Genomic DNA, 24,598 nt, shown 5'->3' with positions numbered 1-24,598 from the left:
TGTGACAAGGAGCAAGTGAGTTTTGATATTTATCTTGGGGAAGAACACCTTAGCGTTGGGAAGTGGGGTATTAGATTTAAAAATAATATATATATATATTAAATAAGCTTTTTCTCTTGAGACGAGTTATTGGGCTCCTGTTTTTTAAATTTTAAACTACATTGCTTATTTTATATTTTATATTATTATTATTATTATAATATTTTGGTTAAGAAAAGGTTCCTCGCCTCGCCACTATGCTTGATGGCACCACCCGTCAGCCTCAGGCCTCCCGGCTCTCTCAACCTCAAAGTATTTTATCTCTATCTTAGTCTCTCTCTCAGTCTCTCTTTCTCTCTGTCTCAGTCTCTCTCTCTTCATCTCAATCTCTCTTTATGAGTAATATTTACCCTTTTTTGGCTTTATGCCTTTATCCAGTGTTGATGTTTTTTTTATTTATTTATTTTTTGTTGAGAATATCTGGTGTTGGTGTTGGTGTTGGTGTAACTCAGTAACTGTGTAAGGTGTTGGTGTTGGTGTTGGTGAGATTATTAATTGTCTTTTAGTGTTGGTGTTGGTGTCTTTTGGTGAGATACAAGAAATTAGCTTTATTTGATTGGTTCTAGTCTTTTAATTAATCAATACATTATATAAGACAAACAAATTAAATTATGTTAGGTTAAACAACAATTAATAATTTTATAATTAATAAAACAACAATATAACAATTTTTTTTTTTTTTGATAAGAACAATATAACAAATTATAGTTTATAAAAGACAAACAAATTAATGAAACAACTAAACAACAATACATTTGGGAAAAATTCATGGAACTGCCACTGGGAAAAATGATGCTTTTTAAGGAACATCCTGAGAAAAATTCCTAGAGTCGCCATTGCTCTCTTGGCTACCTTATTCTCTTTCCTTTGTGTGTGATGCGTGTATAATTGTCACTCAAAAAATAAAAAATAAAAATAAAGAAAAGATGTAGCCCTTTGCGCTCTTGTCTCACGGATGTGGGTCATGTTGCAAATCCACGTAAACTTCTGTCTCTTTGCTTTTCCCCATCATATCATAAATTTCTATGATGTTACCGTGTTGGTATATACAGTGAAAGCTCACATGAAAAAAAAAAATTAATTAATTAATTAATTAAATTAAAGAACTTGAAGGACCGATATAACATATTTGGGTCAAAATTTGTAAATTTAAATTGTTTGATTAAGTGGTATCTCTATATGTTATTTAATGTTTTTTTTTTTTTTTGTTTAAAGATGATAATATTTTTTGGTTTCAAAAAATAAATAAAAAAAGATGATAACTTTTTTTTCTTAAAATAAAAAAAAGATGAAAAAATGAAAATTTACTTCCATGATGCTGCACGCCAAGGTTTCAATCATAGTTCTTAGAATCGAACCGAGGATTCACCCAGCTAAGAGAGTGGTTCATTGGTTGAATAGTATGTTTATTAATTGAATAATAATATATTTTATAATTATAAGAAAAATAGCTTAAATAATGTTATAATATGTCATTCTGGTAAATTAATAAGTTAAAAAATGCTATTAAGTTATCTATTCCTTATCCCAAAAAAGTCATTTATTATAATATATAAAATTAAAAAAAAAGAAAAAAAAGAAAGGTATTTGCACTACAATATAATTTTGGAGTAGTTTAAATTAATAAATTGTATTACAGAATAAATTCAAGAATTAAATAAAACAATTTCATAATTTATAAAATAAGAAATATTAGAAAAATAAAAAGATTATGACATAAGAATACTACTAACTTGAATTGCATTTGTGGCTCATATAAGTACTTGAATTGTGTTCTTAGAAAAAAAAAAGTACTTCAATTGTGAAATGTTGATATGATCATAAAATAGTAAAAAAATGAACTTTTTTAATGCAAGGGGGGTGACAAATGAGAATGCACAGTGAGTTGAGGAGAAATTGACCTAAACCAATGTTATGAATACTGTTTCAAACCCATTACGATTTGTGTATTTGAACGAAATATTACAATTTGTGTATTTGAAGGAAATATTTCAATATCAACCTATTTTAGTGTACCATTTCGAGACTACCAACTATTATTTATATTTATGTATGATATTGACCAAAACTCATATAAATTATTAAGGATCTTAAAAATATAAGTCCAAATTTAAATTAATATGTCAATCTCTAAGCCCAAAACATCAATTCAATAATATTAAAATAATAATAATAATTTTTTTAGATTATAATAAGAGTATTGTGTATTGAAATTTTTTTTTCAAAGCATTAGCTAAAGGGGAAAAAAAGGTGACTATAGATTAATTGCGTGGAATGAAGGAAGGCTTAGAAGTTAGGGGTGTCAATGTTTGACATGGTTTGTGAACATAAGATGAACAATATGGGTTTTTATGGGTTAGGGTTGGGCCTAAGTAAGTTCAAGTCATAAACAGTTGACCCGAAAGCAACACGATAAAAACATGTCATAAGCAGATCAACCCGCCTAACTTGTAATTGATACGTTTAACACGCCAATTTATTCGTATCAACCCAAAATAACCCATTTAACATAACTCGTTTAACAAATAAATATTTGTTTTATTTCAAATGTGTCAAACACATTTTATATCCAACCTATATAATAAACTTATAAATAAAATAAGAGAGACATAAACTATGGTATATTTTTTATACATAACATTTGGCGAGTTATGTGGATGTTATATTTTTGTTGAACTATTTTATTTTGAATTTGGTTTGAAATGTATGCACTTCTTTTGGGCTGTAAATAACCTATTCTAGATAGATATTACGTTTTTGGTGAACTATGTCATTTTTGAATTTAGGTCAAAGGGTATGCACTTTTTCTAGGATGTAAAAAAAATTATTTTTATATGGATGGTCCCACATTATGGACTTAATATTTATTAGCTACTTTCATGTTATTTTGAACTTTTCAACGATGTGTTTCAAGTATTTGATGTTATTATGAACTTTTAAATTGTATGCTTAATAGGTATTTTGATGTTATGAGTTTGTATCAAATTTGTTGTGTATTAAATTTATAACAATATTAATAGGTGCTTTTTTGAATCGGATTAAATTTGTGTCAACTCAACCTGTTTAATTTTAAGTGGGTTGAAATGAGTTGTGTCAACCCAACATGACCCGTTTATTAAGTATGTCTAGTGAATCGTGTCATGTCAACTCATTTTATTAACAGGCCGTGTTAGGCTTAAAGGGTTATGACACAATTATTAAATGGGTTAAGTTTGAATTAAGCTATTTAGCCTAATACACCTACCTTGACATGACATGAACACAAAATAGCTCGTCAATAGATATAAATGAAATGACCTTTTTTTTTTTTCAAACGCTATGTAATGTTAGGTGTATGAAATATGGACCCAAATTTTAAATCGATAAGGGACAAAATCAAAATTAATGATCCAAAACCTTAAGGTTTAAAATTACCACTCTATTTGTTTCATAGTAAAATGTCTTCAAATGTAAAATATTTTATGCTATAAATATTTTACTTAAAAATGTTTTCATTTTACCATGTTTAGTTGTGTACATGAAAATTCACAAGAAATCATTTTTAAGTTTTTGTTTCATAGTAAAATGAGAAAAAAATCCTAAACCCATCAAAGCCAACAACCACCATCGGCTTGGCACAAACCAACCCACCACTACTCCACTGACCACCCAAGCAACCACACATCAATTCCACAAACAACAAATTCAAAAACCTTAAGCTGCCACACAACAATTCCATAAACACTAGATTCAAAAACCCCAAGCAGCCACACATTAGCACCACAAACAAACCTGAAATAAGAACAGAGAGAGAGAGAGAGAGAGAGAGAGAGAGAGAGAGAGAGAGAGAGAGAGAGAGAGAGAGAGGGGCAGAGAAGAGGTGGTGGGTACAGAACAAATTTTTTCTCCAAACTAGTTTGGAGAGAAACTCTTCAAACTTCTCATATATCTCATTTTTATGTGTGAATTTTGAAAATCTAATTGTTGGATTTTATGTTCCTTATGTTCTTAACATTCATATCAAATTTCGTTCAAATTATATGTTATTTACTATTCGATCAATAAACTTATTTTTAAGAGTAAATTCCACTAAACCCCCCTGAGGTTTGGGCTAATACCAATTAGGTCCAAGACTATTAAAAAACAACCATCTTGGTCCTTAAAATACAATTTTATCCCTGACTAGCCAAACCCTTCTCATCTTAGTCCCAAACCTTCTCTCTCTCTCAGACCTCTGGCTCCCTCTCTCTCTCTCACCCATACCTACAGCAGCTCCCTCTCTCTCACCCATATCCATAGCGGTTGAAGACTCCCTCTTTCATGGCTGAAACCCATTTTTTCCACTACCATCTTCCACTCTCTTCTCAAATCAGTGCCATGGCGACGTTCATGCTAGCCTTAAGAAGCTTTTCAAGCATGGGAACAGTACAAGATGCAAGACCTAAAGTGCAGACGATCTTGGTCTTTGGGATACGACCATCGTTTAGGAGCTCCTTCAATATTCTCTATGTCTATTTTTGTCATTTCTCTTTGATTTCAGATCAGATTAGGTTAGATTAGAAGATCGCAAAAGACTATTACAAATTAGTTTGGGAGAAACTGAGAAAGAGAAGAAATAGAAACAGAGGTTTACTTACCTACTTAGCTCAGCTTGTGCAATGCATACTTACTTTCCTCTTCTTCTTTTACTTCTTACTTACTTACTGTGGGCAAGTAAGTAAGAGAGAGATCTAGTATTTTTTTATTTAGGGTTTGTCTCAAAATGGCTCTAACACGGTGATTTTGTTGGTGTGTGCATATGAATCTGTGTATGATTGGTAATTTGGGATGATTTTTAGGGGTTTCAGGTTTTGGAATTTGTATGGCAATGTGTGTATGTTTGTGTTCTATGAGATGGTGCATCTATGTAGTGTGATTTGTGCTCAAATCCATGCTCATGTTAGTGTAATCACGGTGAATAGAAGAGAGGGTTTGAGATGAGAAAGAGAAGAGTGAATAGTGCTAAATGAAGTTAGGGATAAAATTGTCTTTTAAGGACTAAGTTGGTCATTTTTTAAAAGTCTTGGACCTAATTGGTATTAGCCCAAACCTCAGGGGGGTTTAGTGGAATTTACCTATTTTTTATACAAAATTTTAGATCACAAAAACTTAAAATTTTAACATTTGTTTAATGACATAGCAATTGATCTTTGATATTCTTGAAATTTTGCCAGTACGAAGGATATAATAAGAATATGCAATCCAACAGTTAGATTTTCAAAATTCACACTTAATATAAAGATATATGAGAAGCTTGTAAGGTTTCTTTTCACACTAGTTTAGAGAGAAACTTAGTTCGTGGGTAGAGATCCATTTTGTAAAATGTTTGCTTAGTTCATGGGTAGAGATCCATTTTGTAAAATGTTTTACCCATTTTTAAAAGGTAAATTTTTTCCAATTTTCACAAAAGGGTTTTAGGTGAATGGGAATATGTTTTAGAGTTTGACTAAATTTTACAACCAAACAAACATTGTAAAATATCGAAAATATTTTATAGCGAAAAAAATAGAGCAAAAAATTTAGTTCATAACTCCTCACGATTTCAAAGACCAAATTTTATCAAGAAAGTTTAATAGTAACCGTGTTACATCTAATTATTTAAGAGAAATTATAATTTCTCCCTAAACTAAACACCATATTTCACTTTACACCATAAATTATTCGAATGCACATTTTACACCCTAAATTTTGACATTTGCACTCTTACATTAGTTTTACTATTAAATTAGACAGAAATTAATAGCACATGAATTGCTCGTGATTTTTTGATTAAATGGCACTTTGTTTAAAGACAAAGACACCCTCTTCACAATCATGATTTTTGATTAAGTCAAATGCAAAAGCTTTTTTTTTTTTTTTCAACTCCCTTTCTCTCTGTCTTGTGCGTACAGTAGTAGCATCATCAACAAGAAGGAAGACCTTTCACTTTCAGCAAAAAAATGTTTTTAATTTCAACTAAATAAGATATTCTCAAACGGACTCCTAGAGTATTTGATGATAGAACTGTCCCACCTTCTTACACTAAGAGAGCATTTGATGATGGTACCACTGTACGCACGCGAGGGAGAGAAGGAGCTTGGGAAAAATAAAAATAAAAAGTTTTTTTCCCGCATAAAGACAACCAAATTATTGGAGAAAATCCTAAATCCCCTTAATGTCTTAATGTCTACGTGTGAATTAAAATATATATCTACCAAGTGATAGCAATATTATGGAAATAAAAAATTCCATTATGTAGTACATAAACACAACCACGTGAGTACAAAACCCTCTGGTGTAGAGGAAAAATCATAGACAATTTCGAAAAATATTCATTATGAAATAGAAATTACAACTCTCAAGTTTGTGCTAGACTTGAATTCACAATAAATTAGATATACAACAAATAAATCTCAAGAAGTAAATACAATCTCACCACAAAACTAATAGCAAAATCTTCCTTTGAACACTCTAACTCTCCATGATTGTAGCACTCAAAAGCTCCAAGAAAACTCCACCAATTTATCTTCCTTCTTTGTGTGTAGCTTGAGTAAAAAAAAAATGTCTCCTTTTTTTTTTTTACTCTCTCGCACTCTCACTATGTTCTTTCTATCTCTTTTTTTCAGACTGCACCTCTTAAGCTGAAACTCTCTCGGTCTTGCTCTCTTGAAACTCACGCAAAAATAGCCGAAAATGGCTCTCTTGCTTCAGCTCTCCACTCAAGACCGAATGGCCTTTCTTTTCTTTTCGGCTCCCTTTTTTCTGTCCAACACGCTCAAGTCAAGTCTCATTAAGAGACATGGCTTACTTTAAGACTCTTGGAGGCAGCTCATAGATGAGCATTGACACGGCATGTGGGCTGGACCCACACGGTGCTTTGCACCCAACACAAGTCTCTCTCATCTTCTTCCACTCCCACGGTCCCACTAAAAAAACTCTTCCACTTCCGTTACAAATAAAAAACAAGTACATAACCGCATTGTAAAAATAAATTAATCACCCAAAGTATGTGTTTAGTAAAAATTATTTTTGTCAATATATTTTATTATTTAGTTTATTTTTATTATTATTTATGAGTTTTACTTTACTTTTTGATATTATTTATAAGTCTCATTGTACTATTTTAGCTAACTTAAAAGTTTTCAATTTCAATCAAATAAGCGGATCTCAAACCGACCCAAAATCTTTTTTTGGTCGCTGATATAAAAAAAAAAAAGTCTCTTTTTCTCATCCATCTTGGCATCTTTAAGAGCTGTTTGTTTGTTTTTTTTTTTTTTTTTTATCACTCATCACTCTATACTCAATTTTCGTCACTCATTACGCATCAATCATCATTTAAAATACCCTAATTTCCCCAATCCCACCCGTTTGGCATTTATCACTCAATTCTGACCTGACTTTGTTTCCCAAAAAAAAAAAAAAAACTAAAAAGTCAAGATATGCGGTTGGTTGCTTTGTTTCAAAAAAAAAAAAAAAAAAAGATTTTACTAATGTGTGTCCTAAGGGCATACATTAGTAAACCAATTTTGGAAAAAGTTTATCGGAAAATAAAACTTTTCCAAAGATGAATTTGTTAATCCGGACCAAAAAAAAAAAAAAAATACCAAAAGTCAAAAGATGCTGTTGGAATTTCAAAAGTTGTGTATTTAATTATGAAAATGCGATCATAACTTTATTTTCATAACTTGAAAACACCTAAAATGTATTTTCAGTTACCATAACTCATTCCTCAAAAATTAAAAAATTGAGTAATGAAAACAAAAACTAAAAATAATGTCAAACACACTTTCCAACTGTGAGACACATATTTTGAATTATGGTAATGGAAACAAAGTAGTAGGCGATGGAAACGGAAAATCCAAGCAGCCCTTATCTTCTCTCTTCTTTTGTTACTCGTCATTATTTTCCTCCACACAGACACGTCTTCGAAGAACCAAGTCAAAAAATGCTCTCAGATTTCTGATCCAACCCCTTACCTGCCAATTAAAAAGCATAAAGTTTAGTTGATTTTTCTTTATCTTACTCAAAACCAATTCCTCTTTATCTACCCCAAAACCTCCAATATCTCTATCTCCGTAATCCAGATCGGCGATGTTGAGAGTGAGACCGGCGATGGATTTTCTTGTCCATGACCCAGATCGTTGCTCTGATTCTCGGTATGATTCTTTCTGTTCTATGGGTATGAGAAAGCCAAGGGTAATGTTATTGTGTTAAAATGGAGTTCTCATAAAGCTCTACGTCCATTCTCTTTTAGTACTCCCTTTTCTATAAAGTTTTCAATGGCTTCCGCGAGCACTCAAAAAGCCTGTACATATTCATCATCGTTATCTTCTTTTACACCACCATGGAAATACGATGTTTTTCTGAGTTTCTATGGTGAGGACACCCGTAAGAATTTCACAGATCATTTATATACCTCTTTGAAACAAAAAGGCATCAACGCTTATAGAGATAACGAAAAACTTGAGCAAGGAACATCCATTGCTTCAGGACTCATGAAAGCAATAGAAGAATCCAAGTATGCTATTATTGTTATTTCAGAAAACTATGCCTTTTCAAAGTGGTGCTTGAATGAACTTGTCAAAATTCTTGAATGCATGAAAGACAAGGGGCTGAGAGTTCTGCCTGTTTTCTACCATGTAAAACCCTCTCATGTTGGGGATCAGAATGGGACTTTTGAGAAAGCGTTCCTTAAGCATAAAGAAGACCCCGAGGTTAGCATAGAAAAGATACAAAAGTGGAGAGCTGCGCTGACAGAAGTGAGCAAGATCTGCGGGAGGCATTTAATTGATAGGTACCACTATAACTTTTCTTGTTTTGGTGATTTGGAAAATTTCTGAAAAATATTTTTGGTTTTGTTCTAATTATCTAGCATTATCAATTAGTCATTATTATCATCTACACTCACAGATGACAATTTAACGTTTTTTTTTTTTTAGGGACAATTTAACGTGTTAAGTTGAAGAGAGAGATATTAGGGGCTCAGGGTAATGGTTTCTTAGATGTGTTTAAGTTAAGAGGAATGCTACCTGCAAATTACATTCATTACTATATGTTAATAAAGCTTGTAGTACCTTTAGCAATTTTTTTTTTTTTTTTTTTTTTTTTGGTATTGGTGTTAGATTTCTCGCAAAAGATTTAATGGAGTGGGAAAGGGGTTTCAATTGTCACGGTAATGAAAGTGTAGTGTTTAAATTGACATGATTAAAAATATAGGGTTTAATTTGTCTGGAAGTATAGAACTATAGGCTTGTTATTTTGGATTTTCCGAAAGATTTTCTTCTCTCTCTTAGGGGAAGGGGGGACTGTTTTGACTGGTAAAAACTTTCTTTGTATTTGGTATTTCTCTACTGAAGCTAAACATCTTGCATTTAATGATGTTTTGTCTCTTTACACCTAGCACACCTTGTCTCATCACAATTATATTATTTTTACAGTTATGAATCAGAAGATATCCAGGAAATCACAAAAGGCATATTTGATGAATTGAATCGTGAATTCCCAGATTTTTCTGAGCACCTTGTTGGAATACACTCACGTGTGACGGAAATGATGAACTTATTTGGTACAATGTCAGATGATGTTCATTATATAGGGATCTGGGGAATTCCTGGGATTGGTAAAACCACTCTAGCATATGTCATTTATAACAAAATTCGTCATCAATTTGAAGCTAGCAGCTTTATTTGTAATGTTAGAGAAACAGTTGAAAAACATGATCTAGTTTATTTACAAAAGCAACTTGTTTCTGAGACCCTCAAGGTAAAAGAAGTAAACATATGGAACCATCGTCAGGGGATCAAAGTCATAAAGAAGAGACTACTCAATAAGAAGGTTCTTATTGTTATTGATGATGCTGACAAAGACGAACAATTACAGGCATTAGTAGGGAATCGTGATTGGTTTGGTCTAGGGAGTAGGATCATTATCACAAGTAAAGATAAGCACTTGCTAGAAAGGCATCGCGTGGTTACCATACATAAGGTTAATGGATTAGATAATGATGAAGCTCTGGAGCTCTTTAGTTGGACTGTGTTTAACCAAACCTATCCTAAAAAAGATTTTGTGGATTTGTCCAATGATTATTTGAAGTATGCTAAAGGGCTCCCTTTAGCTCTTAAAGTTTTGGGTTCTTCCTTGATTGGTAGACCAAGAAAGGAATGGGAAGATTACCTACATCAATTAGAAGAAATCCCTGAAGGAGAAATTCTAGATAAACTAGAAATAAGTAAGAGGGGATTGAATGATACAAAGCAAAATCTATTTTTGGACAAAAACCGAGTGGCACATATGGAAGGTTTTGGTTGTTACAAGAATATAGAAACTCTCAAGGACAAAATTGTTCATCATAAATCACCTCAAGAGCTTGGAAAATGTCGTAGGTTTTGTCATTGTAATAAGGATGCATTTCATGTACTAAATAATGATAATGTAAGTAGATTAGTATACATAAACTTAGAGAACTGTGTATTTGTATAATTCTAGCAATTTTTTGCTATATCTTTCCCTACCCTAATTTCATTGTTCTTGGTTAATAGGGAACAGGATCTGTAGAAGGCTCGGTGCTAAATTCACCTCTACATAGAGAAAACTTGAATGCCAAAGCTTTCTCAAATATGAATGGTCTAAGGTTTAATGATATTTGTAATGTCAACCATCCTATTGACCTCAGTTTTATTTCTAATAAGTTACGAATGATGGAATTGCATGATTATCCTTTGAACTTCATGCCAATGAGTTTTCAACCGAATAATCATGTTGAATTCATGATGCCTCAAAGCTGCATTGAGCAATTACCTGAGGAATTTAGTGTAAGTTTTCCATTAATGCGTGCTAGTGCCTTTTTTTTTTTAATCCCCCTAAAATATCAATTACGTTCTTGAGTCTTGATTACTTAATTTCCCATATCTATTTTTTATCACAGAATTTGGCCAAGCTAAGACTGCCAGATCTTAGCGACTCTAAAGACTTGGTCAAGACTCCCCACTTAGCACAAGGGATGGAGCTAGCTAAACAGCGTCAAATCCACCTCAATGCGCCATTATCATCGCATGAGACCAGTGAATTGTTAGGGGAAAATTTCTTAGCTTCATATGAAAAGGCATATTCAATGCTCAATTTGAGCAGCTCAAAGGGTGAACCACAACCCATACGAGGATCAATTGGAATGTCCGAATCTCCACCATCTCTAGCTGGCAGTCCACCAAGTGAAGATTCAAGGGAACTTGAGGATCAGGAGCACATAGATGCTTCTAAAAGGAGGTAAATTAAAGCTATATATAACTAGCTAGGAGTCGACTTTAATTTGTCTAAATGTTGGGGTATTAATGTTTGAACTTTGTGAAAAGTTAATGGGTGTCCTAAGGGCATTAATTTAGGAAACATTTTTAAATTTTTTTTATGAAAAAAGAAATAAATAATAGACTATTTTGACAACTTTTTATATTCTCTATGAAAGTAGTATTAAAACTTTTCTAAAATTGTCCTTTAATAAAACAAATGAGAGTTTTATTTTCATTGCCAAGGTGGACTGAACAAGTGAGAGTTACCACTGGGATGGGACTTGAAAGGCCTCTTGATGATGGCTATAGTTGGAGGAAATATGGGCAGAAAGACATTCTTGGATCCAGTTATCCGAGGTATGGAACATCATTCCTGAAATCTATTTTGATTAAAACGTTTGTAAATAAGTTTACGATAAGAAATTTTGGAAACATGCTGCTTTGTTTGGTTTTTGAACAATAGCAAGATTATAGTCCGTATCAATTCGAACTATAACAAGATTTTCGTTAAGTGACATGCTTGAGTTTGATGTGTAATTTTTTGCCACACCAACCAACCCAATATGATGTATTTTCACATAAAGGTTTTTTTTTTAAGAAATAATTACAACATGTTACTAATTCTGCATAAAGTTTCACATGAAGTTTAATTATACAAGACTAGCCCCGTTAAACAACACCACTTTGGTTGAAAGTAAAACACAAAACAAATATTCTATGATGTCGTTTAATCAGAACTCAAAAATCCATTCCCAAATAACATACCCAGACCTGCTGATGCTTCCCCACGAACCCCACAAACAGCCTAGCCCAAAATTCAGCCCTCAGCTCCATCATTGACGGCTCCAGCTCCACCAAATCAGGTCTAAGGGGACGGCGAGGATGAATTTATTTGGTCTTTCTCTCCAACTGCTCTCTCCCTCTCCCTTTTTATTTTTCTTTTTCTTTTTCTTTTTCTTTATTGCCATTGCTCGATTTTTATATTTTCATTTCTTTAGTGAAAAAGGGTTTCTCTTTGTTGGTCTCGATCTAATCCTTTTATGTTGTCCATATTTCGTTTTTCGTTTTTCTGGGTAAAATATCAGTCTTATCTGATAGATGTTTGGCAGAATGCCTCAAAGAGTTGAGTTTGTTACATGTTTTCCTATATTGTTGACTAAATTGAGTTTACGTTAAATGTCTTATCCAACTTAGTTTAAGTTTATATGTGTATACCCTTTGACAAATTTGTTAAAATGCTACTGTTTTGATATAAGAAATCATTACAATGGAGATCAATTTAGGGAATGTAGAAAGCAATGCACGTCGAACTCTCAAATGAACAGTGGGCCTGGTCTTTTGGAATTCAACTTGGTGTTTTGATTTCAGAGAGAATGCATAGAGCAGTTTGTGTTTTGAATCTTTTAATTATAGCCAAAATGGCGTCGTTGAGTGGCCTAGTCTTGTGGAATTAAACTTTAGGTGAAACTGTGTCATATTGGGTTGGCTGATGCGGCAACAAATTACACATCAGACTTCAACGTATAAGAACACTGACAGTGTATAAATTTTAACTTTTCAAACTTCAGGTGTAAAATTCAAGCAATTCTAAATTTCAGAAGTATATTTTGCAATTTATCCTTCTTTCTTTATTCTTTTTTAATTCTTTCTTTGTTAATAAAAATTAAAAGAGAGAGAAAGTTCCTATAAATATATATGTATATATATATATATAATAAAAAAATATAAAATAAAATAAAGAAGAGAGAAAGAGAGAGAAAGTAATAAAATGAAACCTAAATTTTTAGCACACTAGTCTTACCCTTTTAAAAGTAGAACATCATTGTAGCATGTGCCAAATTTTTAAAGCATTTGACACATCTCATGAAGTATGATTTTTGGTGTTTAGTGTACTAAATATAAAAAATTTAGCATTTGATATACTTGATACTAATGCTCAAAATATTATCTTATTTAAAAAGTCAACAAACACATTGAATTTCTAATTTACCTTTATATGAAAAGCCGACAACTTTTTTTTTATAAGATGTACAATAAGGAGCAAGGAGGAGTATGGCCTATTACTTCCGGCCCAAGTGGCCATGGAAGCAAACAACTGGTGGTTAGGAACACTTCTTTCATGTGTTCCTCATTGTTGGGGGAGAGAACACTTTGAGGAGTCTCCATTTGAATAGTTAATATAACATATAGAAATATCATTTGTCCTCAATGGCTTAAAGTCTATGGATATGAACTTAATTATGTTAGGGAAAGGATTTGTTGCAAACTCAGTTGTAGCAACTCTTGCAAAATACACATATGTCAAGTGGCTATTTGGTGAAAATTTTAATCTTAATAAGGAAGTTTTCATTTACATATAAGCCTAAAAAGGTGTCTATTTGAGACATTGACACGTGCATTTTTGTAGGAGTTGCTGCAACTTAGTTTGCAACAAATCCTTGCCCATTATGTTATATTAATCAATTACTTTTCTCATTAGTATTTAATGTGGGACTTCACTTTTTAACAAACCACACTACTCACATGAATATCACAATAAATCTCCCCTTTCACATGTGAGTTCTATAGCTACCAAGTCACTTGTGGCACTTTAGTTAGTCTCCCAACTTGAATGGAAGCAGTTTTCTTTACAATCCAAGTGTCATATATTACCATCACCAATAATATGTATGTTAATCGACCATGGGTGGTGCAAACATGGGAGTCTTCCTTGCACAACTATGAGAGTCATCAACACATACCTAGTAGAACCATTTTTCTCCACCATGGGAGTCTTCCTCATTCTACTTAGTAAAAGATCAGCTAACAAACACTTGTCTTTGAAACATTTGCTCTGATACCACTTGTTAAAGAGAGAATACATTGGAGAGATTCCAATTAAGTAGTTAATATAACATATAAGAACACCACTTGTCCCAAAAGGCTTAAATTTATGCGTATAAACCCAAGTATATTATATTACACATTATTCTCATTTGTATTTAATATAGGACTTCATTTTTTAACCAATCACACTACTCACATGTGAATATGACAGCAGTCATTTAGGGTCGGCCCTATCACTTGGCCAATTAGGCGGTTGCCTAAGACCCTCAAGTGGAACATGGCCCCCAAAGTTTAACCAACAGGAATATTTTTATACCTATAACAGTATTAGTAATGCAATGGACACAACAAAATATTACAATAATTTCACAACAATCCTAAATTAACATGCCAACTCACACATGAGCTCACTACGATCTTTAATTTAAAATCTATGCTATTTTAATTTAGAAAAGTTGTGAAATTGTTGTCCCTAGCATTACTCAAAAGAAATTGTTTAAAGTAATACTATGTTCATTTTCACAACAAATTCTTGGTGACAATTTGTTATTGATTGGTAAAAAAATGATATTAGTGATTGGCCCAAATTACAACTAATAACAGATTACCATCTCGGATTTGTTGTAAAGTTATTTTGAAAATGTTGTAAATATAGCATTACTCAATTGTTTATCAAAGAAAAAAAACTAGTAAAATGTTGGTGGCACTGTCCACTCATTTATTTGTTTTTAAAATTATTTCTTTTTAATCTTTGTAGCTTTATATATATATAGTAGTTGTTAACCAAAAAAAAAATTTTAATTTTGTGAAAAATTACTCAAGTCTCAAAAGAGTTCTTTAAATAATTTGTTACTAGTAATGAACACAATATAATATTTTTTTTTAAAAGTGAAAATCTCAAAAATGAATAACAAAATTTCAAAAAATGTTATAAAAAATCTTAAATGAACAACTCACATATAAACAAGAAATTCATTATAAAAAAAAAACTAAAAATTTGTGCATTTACAAATTAGAAGGACGGATTTAAATTTTTTTTTTAAATTATTTAATTAAATTTAAATATATAAAATGTCTAAATTTAAACATTGCATTTAGGCCCCAAAAATTCCTTGGGCCACCCCTGCACTCATTAGCTATTGATTCAAGATAGAGCTTGGGGTTGCAAAATTTTAAAACCGTAAATAAATATTGAAAGGAGCTGCCATCTCTAGCAACTCACTATAGCCGATGCTATGTTATTTTATTATTTTTTCTTTTCTCTTTCTTTCTGATCTCTCATTCTTTCTACATTTTCTCCCTGCCTCTCCGTCTCCCTCTTCCTCACTGAGCTACAATTTGACTCCCGCAACTGGTATGGATGGTGGTTTGGCACAACTGGTGAAGAAGATGAGGTCGATTTTGTGGTTTGTGGGTCTCTGCTGTTGATCGGGGTGGCTGGGTTGTGGTGGTTCGGCGAGTGTGGCTGGGTTTGAGTGGGTTTTGTGATTTGATTTTGGGTGGTTTTGGTGGCTTGATCACTACTGATTAATTCGGTTTTGATGTTTGATTGGGGTGGCTTTGGGTTGACTCAGTGGTTTGCTGATTGTGGGTGTGGGTCTCTGTTGTTGATTTGAGTGGCTGGATTGTGGTGGTTCGGCAAGTGTGGCTGAGTTTTGGCAGGTGTGGCTGCGTTTGGGTGGGTTTTGTGATTTGATTTTGGGTGGTTTTGGTGGCTTGATCGGGGTTGATTGATTCGGAGGTCCGCTGGTTGTGGGTGTGGGTTGATAGAGGTGGTGTTGGGTTGTGGGTTTACTGCTGGGACTGTTGCTGTGTTTCTTTTATTGTTATGGTTAATCATTTTATAGATTTTTTTTTTTTTCTGCAGTGTTTTCTCAAAGCATTATTTTATAGGTTTGGTAGATTATTTTATTGATTGTATATATTATTTTAATATGTTATGTATTGAAATAGAATCATTAATGTTTGGTGTATTTAAAGGTGAAATAATATAAAATGGCTTTTTTAAGATGTTAGATGATATATTTTTTTGACATGTTAGATGTGAATGCTTTTAGAAACCAAAACTTCATTATACATAACCTTTTTTTTTTTTTTTATTCTTTTCTTCTTTTGAGCAATAAGTTGTTTCAACTTGCAGAGGCTACTATAGATGCACTCATCGATATGTCCTAGGTTGTTTGGCTAGAAAGCATGTTCAACGATCCGATGAAGACCCAGCTGTGTTTGTAGTCACTTACCAAGGAAGACACACATGTACCCAAGCCTTAGCTTCCAGCACAATACCTCCATCCCCATCATTACCCGTGAGACTAGGGATGGAGCTAGCTAAACAGCTTGAAATCCATCCCAATTTGTCATCTTCATCGCATGAGGCCCGTGAATTCTTAGCGGAAATGATCTTGGGTTTATATACAAAGGCAATTTCAATGCTCAATTTGAGCAGCTCACTGGATGAGACACAACTCATAGGAGGTGCAATTCGAATGTTCGAATCTCTAGCTGACGGACTACGAAGTGAAGATTCAGATCGGGAACTTAAGGATCAGAAGCACAGAGATGTATATAGAAACAGGTAAATAAAAAATAAATAAAAAAGCTATATAACTAGCTATGAGTTGGCTTTAATTTGTCTAAATATTGGCTATTAATATTTGAACTTTGAGAAAAGTTAATGGGTGCTCTAAAGGCATTAATTTAGAAAATATTCTTATAAACTTTTTATGAAAAAAAAAAAAAAAATGGCTGACTTTTTTAACCATTTTTTATATTTTTTGTAAAAGTAATATTAAAACTTTCTTAAAATTTTCTATTAACAACACAATTGAACTTTATTTCCGGAAGAACATCGCCAAGGTGGACTGTACAAGTGAGAGTTAGCTCTGAGATGGGACTTGAAAGGGCTCTTGATGATGGCTATAGTTGGAGGAAATATGGGCAGAAAGACATTCTTGGAGCCAATTATCCGAGGTATAGAACATTATTCCTGAAATCTATTTTGATTAACACATTTGTGAATAAGTTTAGGATAAGAAATTTTGGAAACATGCTGCTTTGCTTGGTTTTTGAACAATAACAATATTGTCCATCAGCACCACCTTATGGCCAGAGTGGTCCCAGGACAACCCTAACTTTAAAAAAAAAAATTTATACATAATAATTTAAAATTTTATATTTATATACCTTTAAAAAAAAATTTGGGAACACTCTGAATTTTTTTATGCCAATAAAATTAAATTTTGCTCCATAATTTGAACAACTTAACAATATATTAGGGTCTTTCAAACAAAAAGAACCACATGCTTTTATATTCTTTTAAGCCTATACTACGACTTTACTTATAGTTTTTGCTTTACTTGACACATTGTCATTATACGACTATTTTTCTTCAAAAACATTATAATATATATTATACAACTAATTAGTCAAAGTCACGTAAATTTAGTTTTTTTCATTGTATAACTACTTTTCTTTTTTTCTTTTTCCGACAATTTTGATTAGAAAAAAATAGTAGTTTTAGTTAATTAAGTGAATAAACTTAAAAAGTTACTTAATTTTTATATAACATCAATTAATTCATTATATATATAATAAACTTTTTATTTTTATGATTATAATTAAACATGTGATTGTCCATTCTAAGGAAATTTGATTAAATTTACATGAACAGTGTCACTAAATATTATGTTTTTACATTTTGCTATCATATTATTAGTAATAAACTTATTATATTTTTATTTATATAATTTAAAATTTTATTAATTATATTATTTATGACGTCACCAATTCGACTATCGGTTGGATCTCGTTCTGACCAAAAAACCAGTAACCAATTCATTTTCTAGTTCTTTCACCATACTGGTTTATAATACCATGGAAACCCCCCCCCCCCCAAAAAAATAATAATAAAACTAGGAACAAGGTCCAAACCAAATGCTAATAGAAAAGCCCAATACAAGATCAATCTCATCTCAAACTAAGGCTATCACTATTCCAACACCAACACAATTATGTTTTTAATTCAACAAATATTTAAAAAAAAAAAAATCCTTAGTGTCTCACGGATTCACAAGTCATTAAACAATTTAAACTAAAACTTAATCAAACCTAAAGGCTAAAAGGAAATAAGAAACTCACTCTCTCCAGCCATCGTCGTCCATCCCTGTATAGCAACACTAACAACAACCATAATTGAACTCCACAATTTTATGTTGTAAAACTTTATTTATTTGTGTGTTTTTTTATTGTTGTTGTTGTTGTTGTTGTTGTTGTTGTTGTTGTCAATATATAAAATTTTCTTTTTATTAAATTGTGTAATTTGAAAAAATTTCTGGAGTCGCCACTGTTGTCCATAGTCCACATTCAATTCGAACTATATATAACAAGATTGTTATTATATGACTTTAGATTTAACGAAAACCACATTTCTCAGATTAAAAAAAAAAAAAGCATAGAAACCACTTTTTCTTGTCCTTGGGTTGTATTATCTTTTTTTTTTTTTTTTTTTTTTAGAAATGGGTTGTATTATCTGACTCTCCGAAAACCAAAAAAACAAAGGTTGTAAATCTCTGACTCTTTCTCTGGCCAAGTACTTCATGATTGCATTAAAGAATTTAGGCAATAGATATACATTTAAACATATGGTTGTGTGCATGCCTCAGTTAAGATTTAGTCGAATTGCGTACTTGGACTTGTTATTAGCCAACAGTTGGAGAAATTATAAGGTTCTCATAGTGGATAAATGATGTAATTCATCATTCTAGTAAAAGACTTCCACTTGTTTAAAATTATGGAATTTTAAATAAAAACTGAATACTGAGTCAACAATTTTAAATATGTGAAAGTTTTTTACTGAAATGGTGGACAAATAACGTGGTCCATCATGAGAACCTTATAATTTCTCCAATAGTTGCCATTGCAGAACTAGATGAAAGATAGAGGCCTAATAAAAGGGGCATGGTTCATCCTAAATTTTTGAAATTTCATTAATTTATTATTTTAATATAATTATCAAATAAAAATTTGTCCCCCATGCACTCCCAAATATGTTCCTCCCGTAATTCAAATATTCACCGGGTTGGAATATTCGAGGATGCAAAAATGATCTCATAAAATTAAAATAAAGCTATAACTTGTAAGTATATTTTTTTAAAAAATATATATATAAGTTAAATATTTGAACTCCTTAATAATGTAATCAAAAACTTTTTTGGAAGTGTAACTTTTATTTTTTTGTCATTAAAAGAATGAAGCTTTTAGTTTATATTTTCCAAATACGATTGCACTCACATATATGCAGGCAGGCATGCATGTAAAACTGTGCATGTATAATAATAATAATAATTTAAGGGCAAAACTTAGGTACAGTACCTTAGATACTGTTCCTTAGGTTCCCTACTTAAATTTTAGCCACGTGTCCAATGAATTAAATTAGCACAAACGGTGTAAAACACTTTAACGTCAAAAGAGAGCAGAAAAAAGAAAAAAAAAAACCCTTCAATTTTCTCGTTTTTGTTATAAAAAAAAAAGCTCCCGTTCTCAATCTCCTCTCATCTATTGAAGACCATGGCTGAGAGCTCTGAGCTTTGCCGTTCACCACTCATTGCTGCCAACGGTAGTGCCTTAGCTTTATCTCAACCTCTCTTCTCCCTTCTCTCCCTTTTTCTCTCTCTCCATCACTCTTTATCTGTCTCGATCTAAATAATCCTAAACTCCAAGACCGATTCAGATCTGCCACCGCTACAACCGGCGGTGGCTCCTAAAGTGAACTGGTGGCGAGGTCGATGGTGGATGCCTTTAAGTTTTCTTTCCAAACCCATAAGAATGGGAGAAGCGGCCAGCCACGAATGATGTGCTTAAAATAAAGATACAAGCAAATCCTTGCTGGCCTTTTTCCAAATCTAACTTGAATTTGTTCCAGTGAACATTACCTCTAAATCCTATCCTCTTGGTTTTGAAATTATTTGTCGAGATGGTGATGTTCCTAGTGATATCATTTGCTGGATCTATTTTGTCTATCAAATACCTCTTGTTTTAATTGGATTTAAAACCAAGTGCCCCAAATCAGTGGTGTTTTTTCGCCAATCTAAAAAAAGTGCCCCAAATCAGTGGTGTTTATTCGCCAATCTGAAAAAAGATCGGTGAGATGCAACAAGAACACAATAAGCAGGGGTGTTTTTTATGGCCAGAAGGTGTCAATCTAACGGATGGGTTTAACGGTGTTTGCTGGTTTGATTCGTTGGGCACGTGGCTAAAATTTAAGTAGGGAACCTAAGCAACAGTACCTAAGGTATTGTACCTAAGTTTTGTCCATAATTTAATTATGTCTTATTCCGATGGGTGAATCCGGGTAGTGGACTTATTGTCTTAGGGTGTGACCTAAATCTAGAGGTCTCAGGTCCAAACTACTAGACTATTGGTCAATGGGTTTTTGGGATGTCTTATAAACAGGAACTGAAACAGTCTTGCAGGATCGGAGTTAGGATTTTTTGTTTGGGAGCCAAATTTTGCTACTAATATGGACGAGTTGTGCACAAAGTTGTGCAAATAGTTGTGTCACCAGAACTACTTCTAATATATTAGTCTCGAGTTAAGATAAACCATCACATACATGCGTAAACGCACATACACAGATATAAATATTAATATTTTGATACTAGAGTAAGTCATAATTTATAAATATGTTGTATATAAAATTAACAACTTTCACATATATATATATATATATATATTCACAAGATAATTTTTTAGAGGAACTCATCTTTTAAACTTTAATACTATACAAAAGTTGTCTAGTTTGATATTAAACATGTACAAAAAATGAATTAAAGAAAACAAAAACTATCTTGTCTCTATAACTACTAGACTAATTGACAAATTCTATTGGTTTTTAAGAGCATCATTGGACTAACTCAAACATTTGGAGGGGGCAACTTCTATTTTTGTAGCTAAATATTTAAAATTTTTAATACTTACACATAATATAAAATAATTTTTTAAAATTTTGGAGGGTCTTGCTATAGCTCCGCCCACTCTTGTTGGAATACCACTTCCTTTAATAAATTTATATATATATATATATATATATATAAACAATTACGTTTTGATGTAATATACTTAATAGATAATAGATCCCTAAAAATCCTCATTTCAGCCCTTGCCCACTATTCAAGATTCTTAAAAGCATTTTGGTTAATTGCATTGATGCATGTCTTGTTGCCTTATTAATATATGGGTCATGTTAATGAGTACTCTTAGAGCAATTGTTAATAAACAATTTTAGAAAAGTTTTTATCAAGAGTTTAAAAACCGGACCGAACTGGCTGGTCCGACCGGTTGAACTGAGAATCGGCTACCAATCTGGTCCCAAAAAAATGCCTAAAACTGTCAAAACCGGTCAAAAATCTGGAAGCAAATCTGGTTTTGCCCCAGTCTGGTTTTTGAAACCATAGTTTTTATACCACCTTTATAAGAAATTGAAAAAACTGTCAAAACATTAATTGCTTTTTTTCTTTTCTTATAAAAACTTTCTTAAAATAGTTCACTAACAAATGCCCTTAGGACATTCGTTAACATCTCCCTTAATATATATTATGTTGGATAAAAGAGAATGATGTATATGCATTTATAGATTGATCAATATATATATGGGGCAAGCTGCATCAATAAAGAATGACCTCAAGCTCATTTGTCAAGCTCTTGCCCTTCGTTTTAGGTTTGTAATCTAGTGACACCACCTAAGAGCTACACATCCCTCTAATCCTTTGATGTCAAGCAAGCAAATAACTAATCCCCTATATATTTTTGTATAACTCTTTCTCATATTGTTGGTTGTGGTCTAATTCATTATGAAATATCATTTTTTATTTGAAAAATAAGAGAATTTAACAATTGAGTTAACTAAAATCTACTATTTAAAAAGTCAACGAACACATTCACATTTGAAAAAAAATAGAAAAAAAGGGAAGCCAACACCTGCTTTTTTAACAAGATGAACTAAACTGTGGCCACCAATCCATACACGATGGCCAATTGATTACCCAAAGACCCGCCTTTGAACCTCTCAAACCCAACTCCTACGAGCTATGACTATCGTTTGCGGTGATAGTAGCCCATCTCACAAACCAATTATTTAATTTTTCTTTGAGTTAAAAAGAAAATTTGTTGTATCTATTAACTTTTGAATTGCAAGGATTTCTGGGTTCAAGTAACTTCTTTAAATTAATTATTCATTCCAATAAAAGTTGCTTTCAATTCAGGCCTACTCTATATATGAACCATTTTTAATTTCTCAACTTCATATGAAGTTGTCGTCATTTTTAAAATGAATTCATGTTGTTGTCTTTTTTTTTTTTTTTTGTAATTAAATTGTTGGGGAAATAAAGATTTGAATTGTGAATATTTCTATTGGAAACATTAAAATATGTCAATTGAACTATTAGGCTCTTGGCAGTTGGCAGCATTATTAGCATTATTGTTAATGATGAGTGATCAGGGAAGGGGAATTCTTCTTCCATATGGTCTTCATTGGCAATGGACCCAATGGTTCAGGATTTAGTTAGGGTGTCCTAATTTTAATATTGTTAATATAAATAAAATATATATATATATATATATATATTTATAAACAAGGGTATTTAGACTTTTTTCGAATATCTGACTATTCCTTGAGTATGTGCAATCCCCTCGTCCCACATATATCAGGTTGTTTATAAACATTGAAAGGCTTATAAAGCATTGGACATTTACATTTTTTAAATCCAAGACTCCATTATTTTTTATTTTTTAAAATTTTTCCTGAGCAATAAGTTGTTCCAACTTGCAGAGGCTATTATAGATGCACTCATCGACGTGTCCAAGGTTGTTTGGCTACAAAGCAAGTTCAACGATCCGATGAAGACCCAACTGTGTTTAAAATCAAATACCGAGGAAGACACACATGTGCTCTCGCGCCTTCTGCCTCTAAAACAAAGCCCGTTCACAGAAGTGCACTATAGACGTTCTCTTTGGAGATTTTTTAGCAAATGTGAATCTCACCTTTGTGCGCTTTTTTATATTTTATATTAAAAAAAAAATTCCTAAATTGAGTGTTAGCCCTGAGATCTTAATATTATTGATACCACTCATTAGATAATTATACTCCATTCACTTGAGATTTGGGAATGAGTAATGACACTTCATCCCAAATTTGAAGAAAAAAAAAACACTCTCTCCCATTTCCGTTAATATTAGTAACATAATATTCTAAAATTTTTATAAGATTTTTCTTATCAAAATTTAACTATGGTTAGTAAAAAGAGCATATTATACACTCAATTTTATTTTTATTTATTTTTGAGAAGATAAACTCAATTTTATTTGGTTTGTAAGTAAGTCAACTTCATTGTTAAAAAAAAAAAGTTAAAAAGTTGACTCTTTATTTTATTTTATTTTTATTTTTATATTTATATATATATATATATATATGTTTGAGAAACAAGAAGTTGACTTAGATTGAAAACTTGGCTACATATTCAAATGATATTATTTGAGTTTGAATTGCTAAACATAGGTTATTATCATCTCAATATGTTAAGATTTGGTTGCTCATCAACTATAGTAAATCATTGTCCCACAACCCCCCCCCCCCCCCCCCCCAAAAAAAAAAAACACATACACGAATTATAATTTTAAGTTTTTAACTCACCAAAGGCAAGTTAGTTTTAGATATTATTACTTTGACAGGGATGGTGATTTTGAAAATCTACCCTTAATCAAAGAGCATGTAAGTACACAAAATTTTAAGCAAATTAAGTTTGGTTAAATGGATCTCAAAGGGGGAAATGTATTTTCTCTTTAGCTTTGGGGTGTAGTGTCATTCCTCCTAATCTCAAGCGAGGGAAATGTAATTACCCCAAAAATCAGAGTTGCAGTGTGCTGAAATATAGTTAAGCCTACCCCTTTTACCTTTACAAATTCTAGACTATTTGGGACCACATTCTCCACTTCACAGTCCACCCAACACCACGCCACAACTCTCTCATTCTCAACACTTTTTCTTTTTAAATCTTTTGTTTTCCCCCTCATTCTGAAACCCACTACCCCTCCCCTCCCCCCCCCCCCCCCCCCCCCTTCTCATCTTCTCTCTCTCTAGCGTATTCATGATCACAACCAAAAACTTGAAAATATTTTCCAGAATGTTTTCAAAAATGCAACCTAACACTTAAAAATAATTTCATCTTAAAATACTTTTTATCGAACCAAACACAGCCTAGTAGCAATTTTGATTCTATAGATGATGTGGGGTAAAAGTATAGGAAAGTGTGTAGCATCCTTTCGAGATAGTCATTAGTCTGTGTAATATTTTTTTCCCGTTTAAATTCAGATAATTAGTGAGATTAAATGATTGAATAAGAGAAAGTCTAAGGATCTAGAATAAATCACAGAATTTTCACATAATTGATATTTTCCTTGTT

At 32.2% G+C, this 24,598-nt stretch overlaps 1 protein-coding gene across 1 annotated transcript; it reads left to right on the top strand.

Moving 5' to 3' along the window:
- The first annotated feature begins 7,893 nt into the window (after positions 1–7,893).
- On the top strand, positions 7,894–23,249 carry LOC126703399 (disease resistance protein RUN1-like). The gene is made up of 8 exons (XM_050402353.1): positions 7,894–8,830; positions 9,474–10,467; positions 10,575–10,847; positions 10,961–11,298; positions 11,562–11,675; positions 16,285–16,719; positions 16,989–17,114; positions 22,969–23,249. Exons 1-8 carry the CDS (start codon positions 8,316–8,318, stop codon positions 23,138–23,140), a joined length of 2,967 nt encoding a protein of 988 aa, XP_050258310.1. The 5' UTR covers positions 7,894–8,315; the 3' UTR covers positions 23,141–23,249.
- Positions 23,250–24,598: the final 1,349 nt, after the last annotated feature.

This window comes from Quercus robur, chromosome 10 (genome assembly GCF_932294415.1).
Source record: "Quercus robur chromosome 10, dhQueRobu3.1, whole genome shotgun sequence".
NCBI classification, from domain to species: domain Eukaryota; kingdom Viridiplantae; phylum Streptophyta; class Magnoliopsida; order Fagales; family Fagaceae; genus Quercus; species Quercus robur.
The sequence above is the reverse complement of the archived record's forward strand: the minus strand, read 5'-3'. Positions and strand labels throughout refer to the sequence as shown.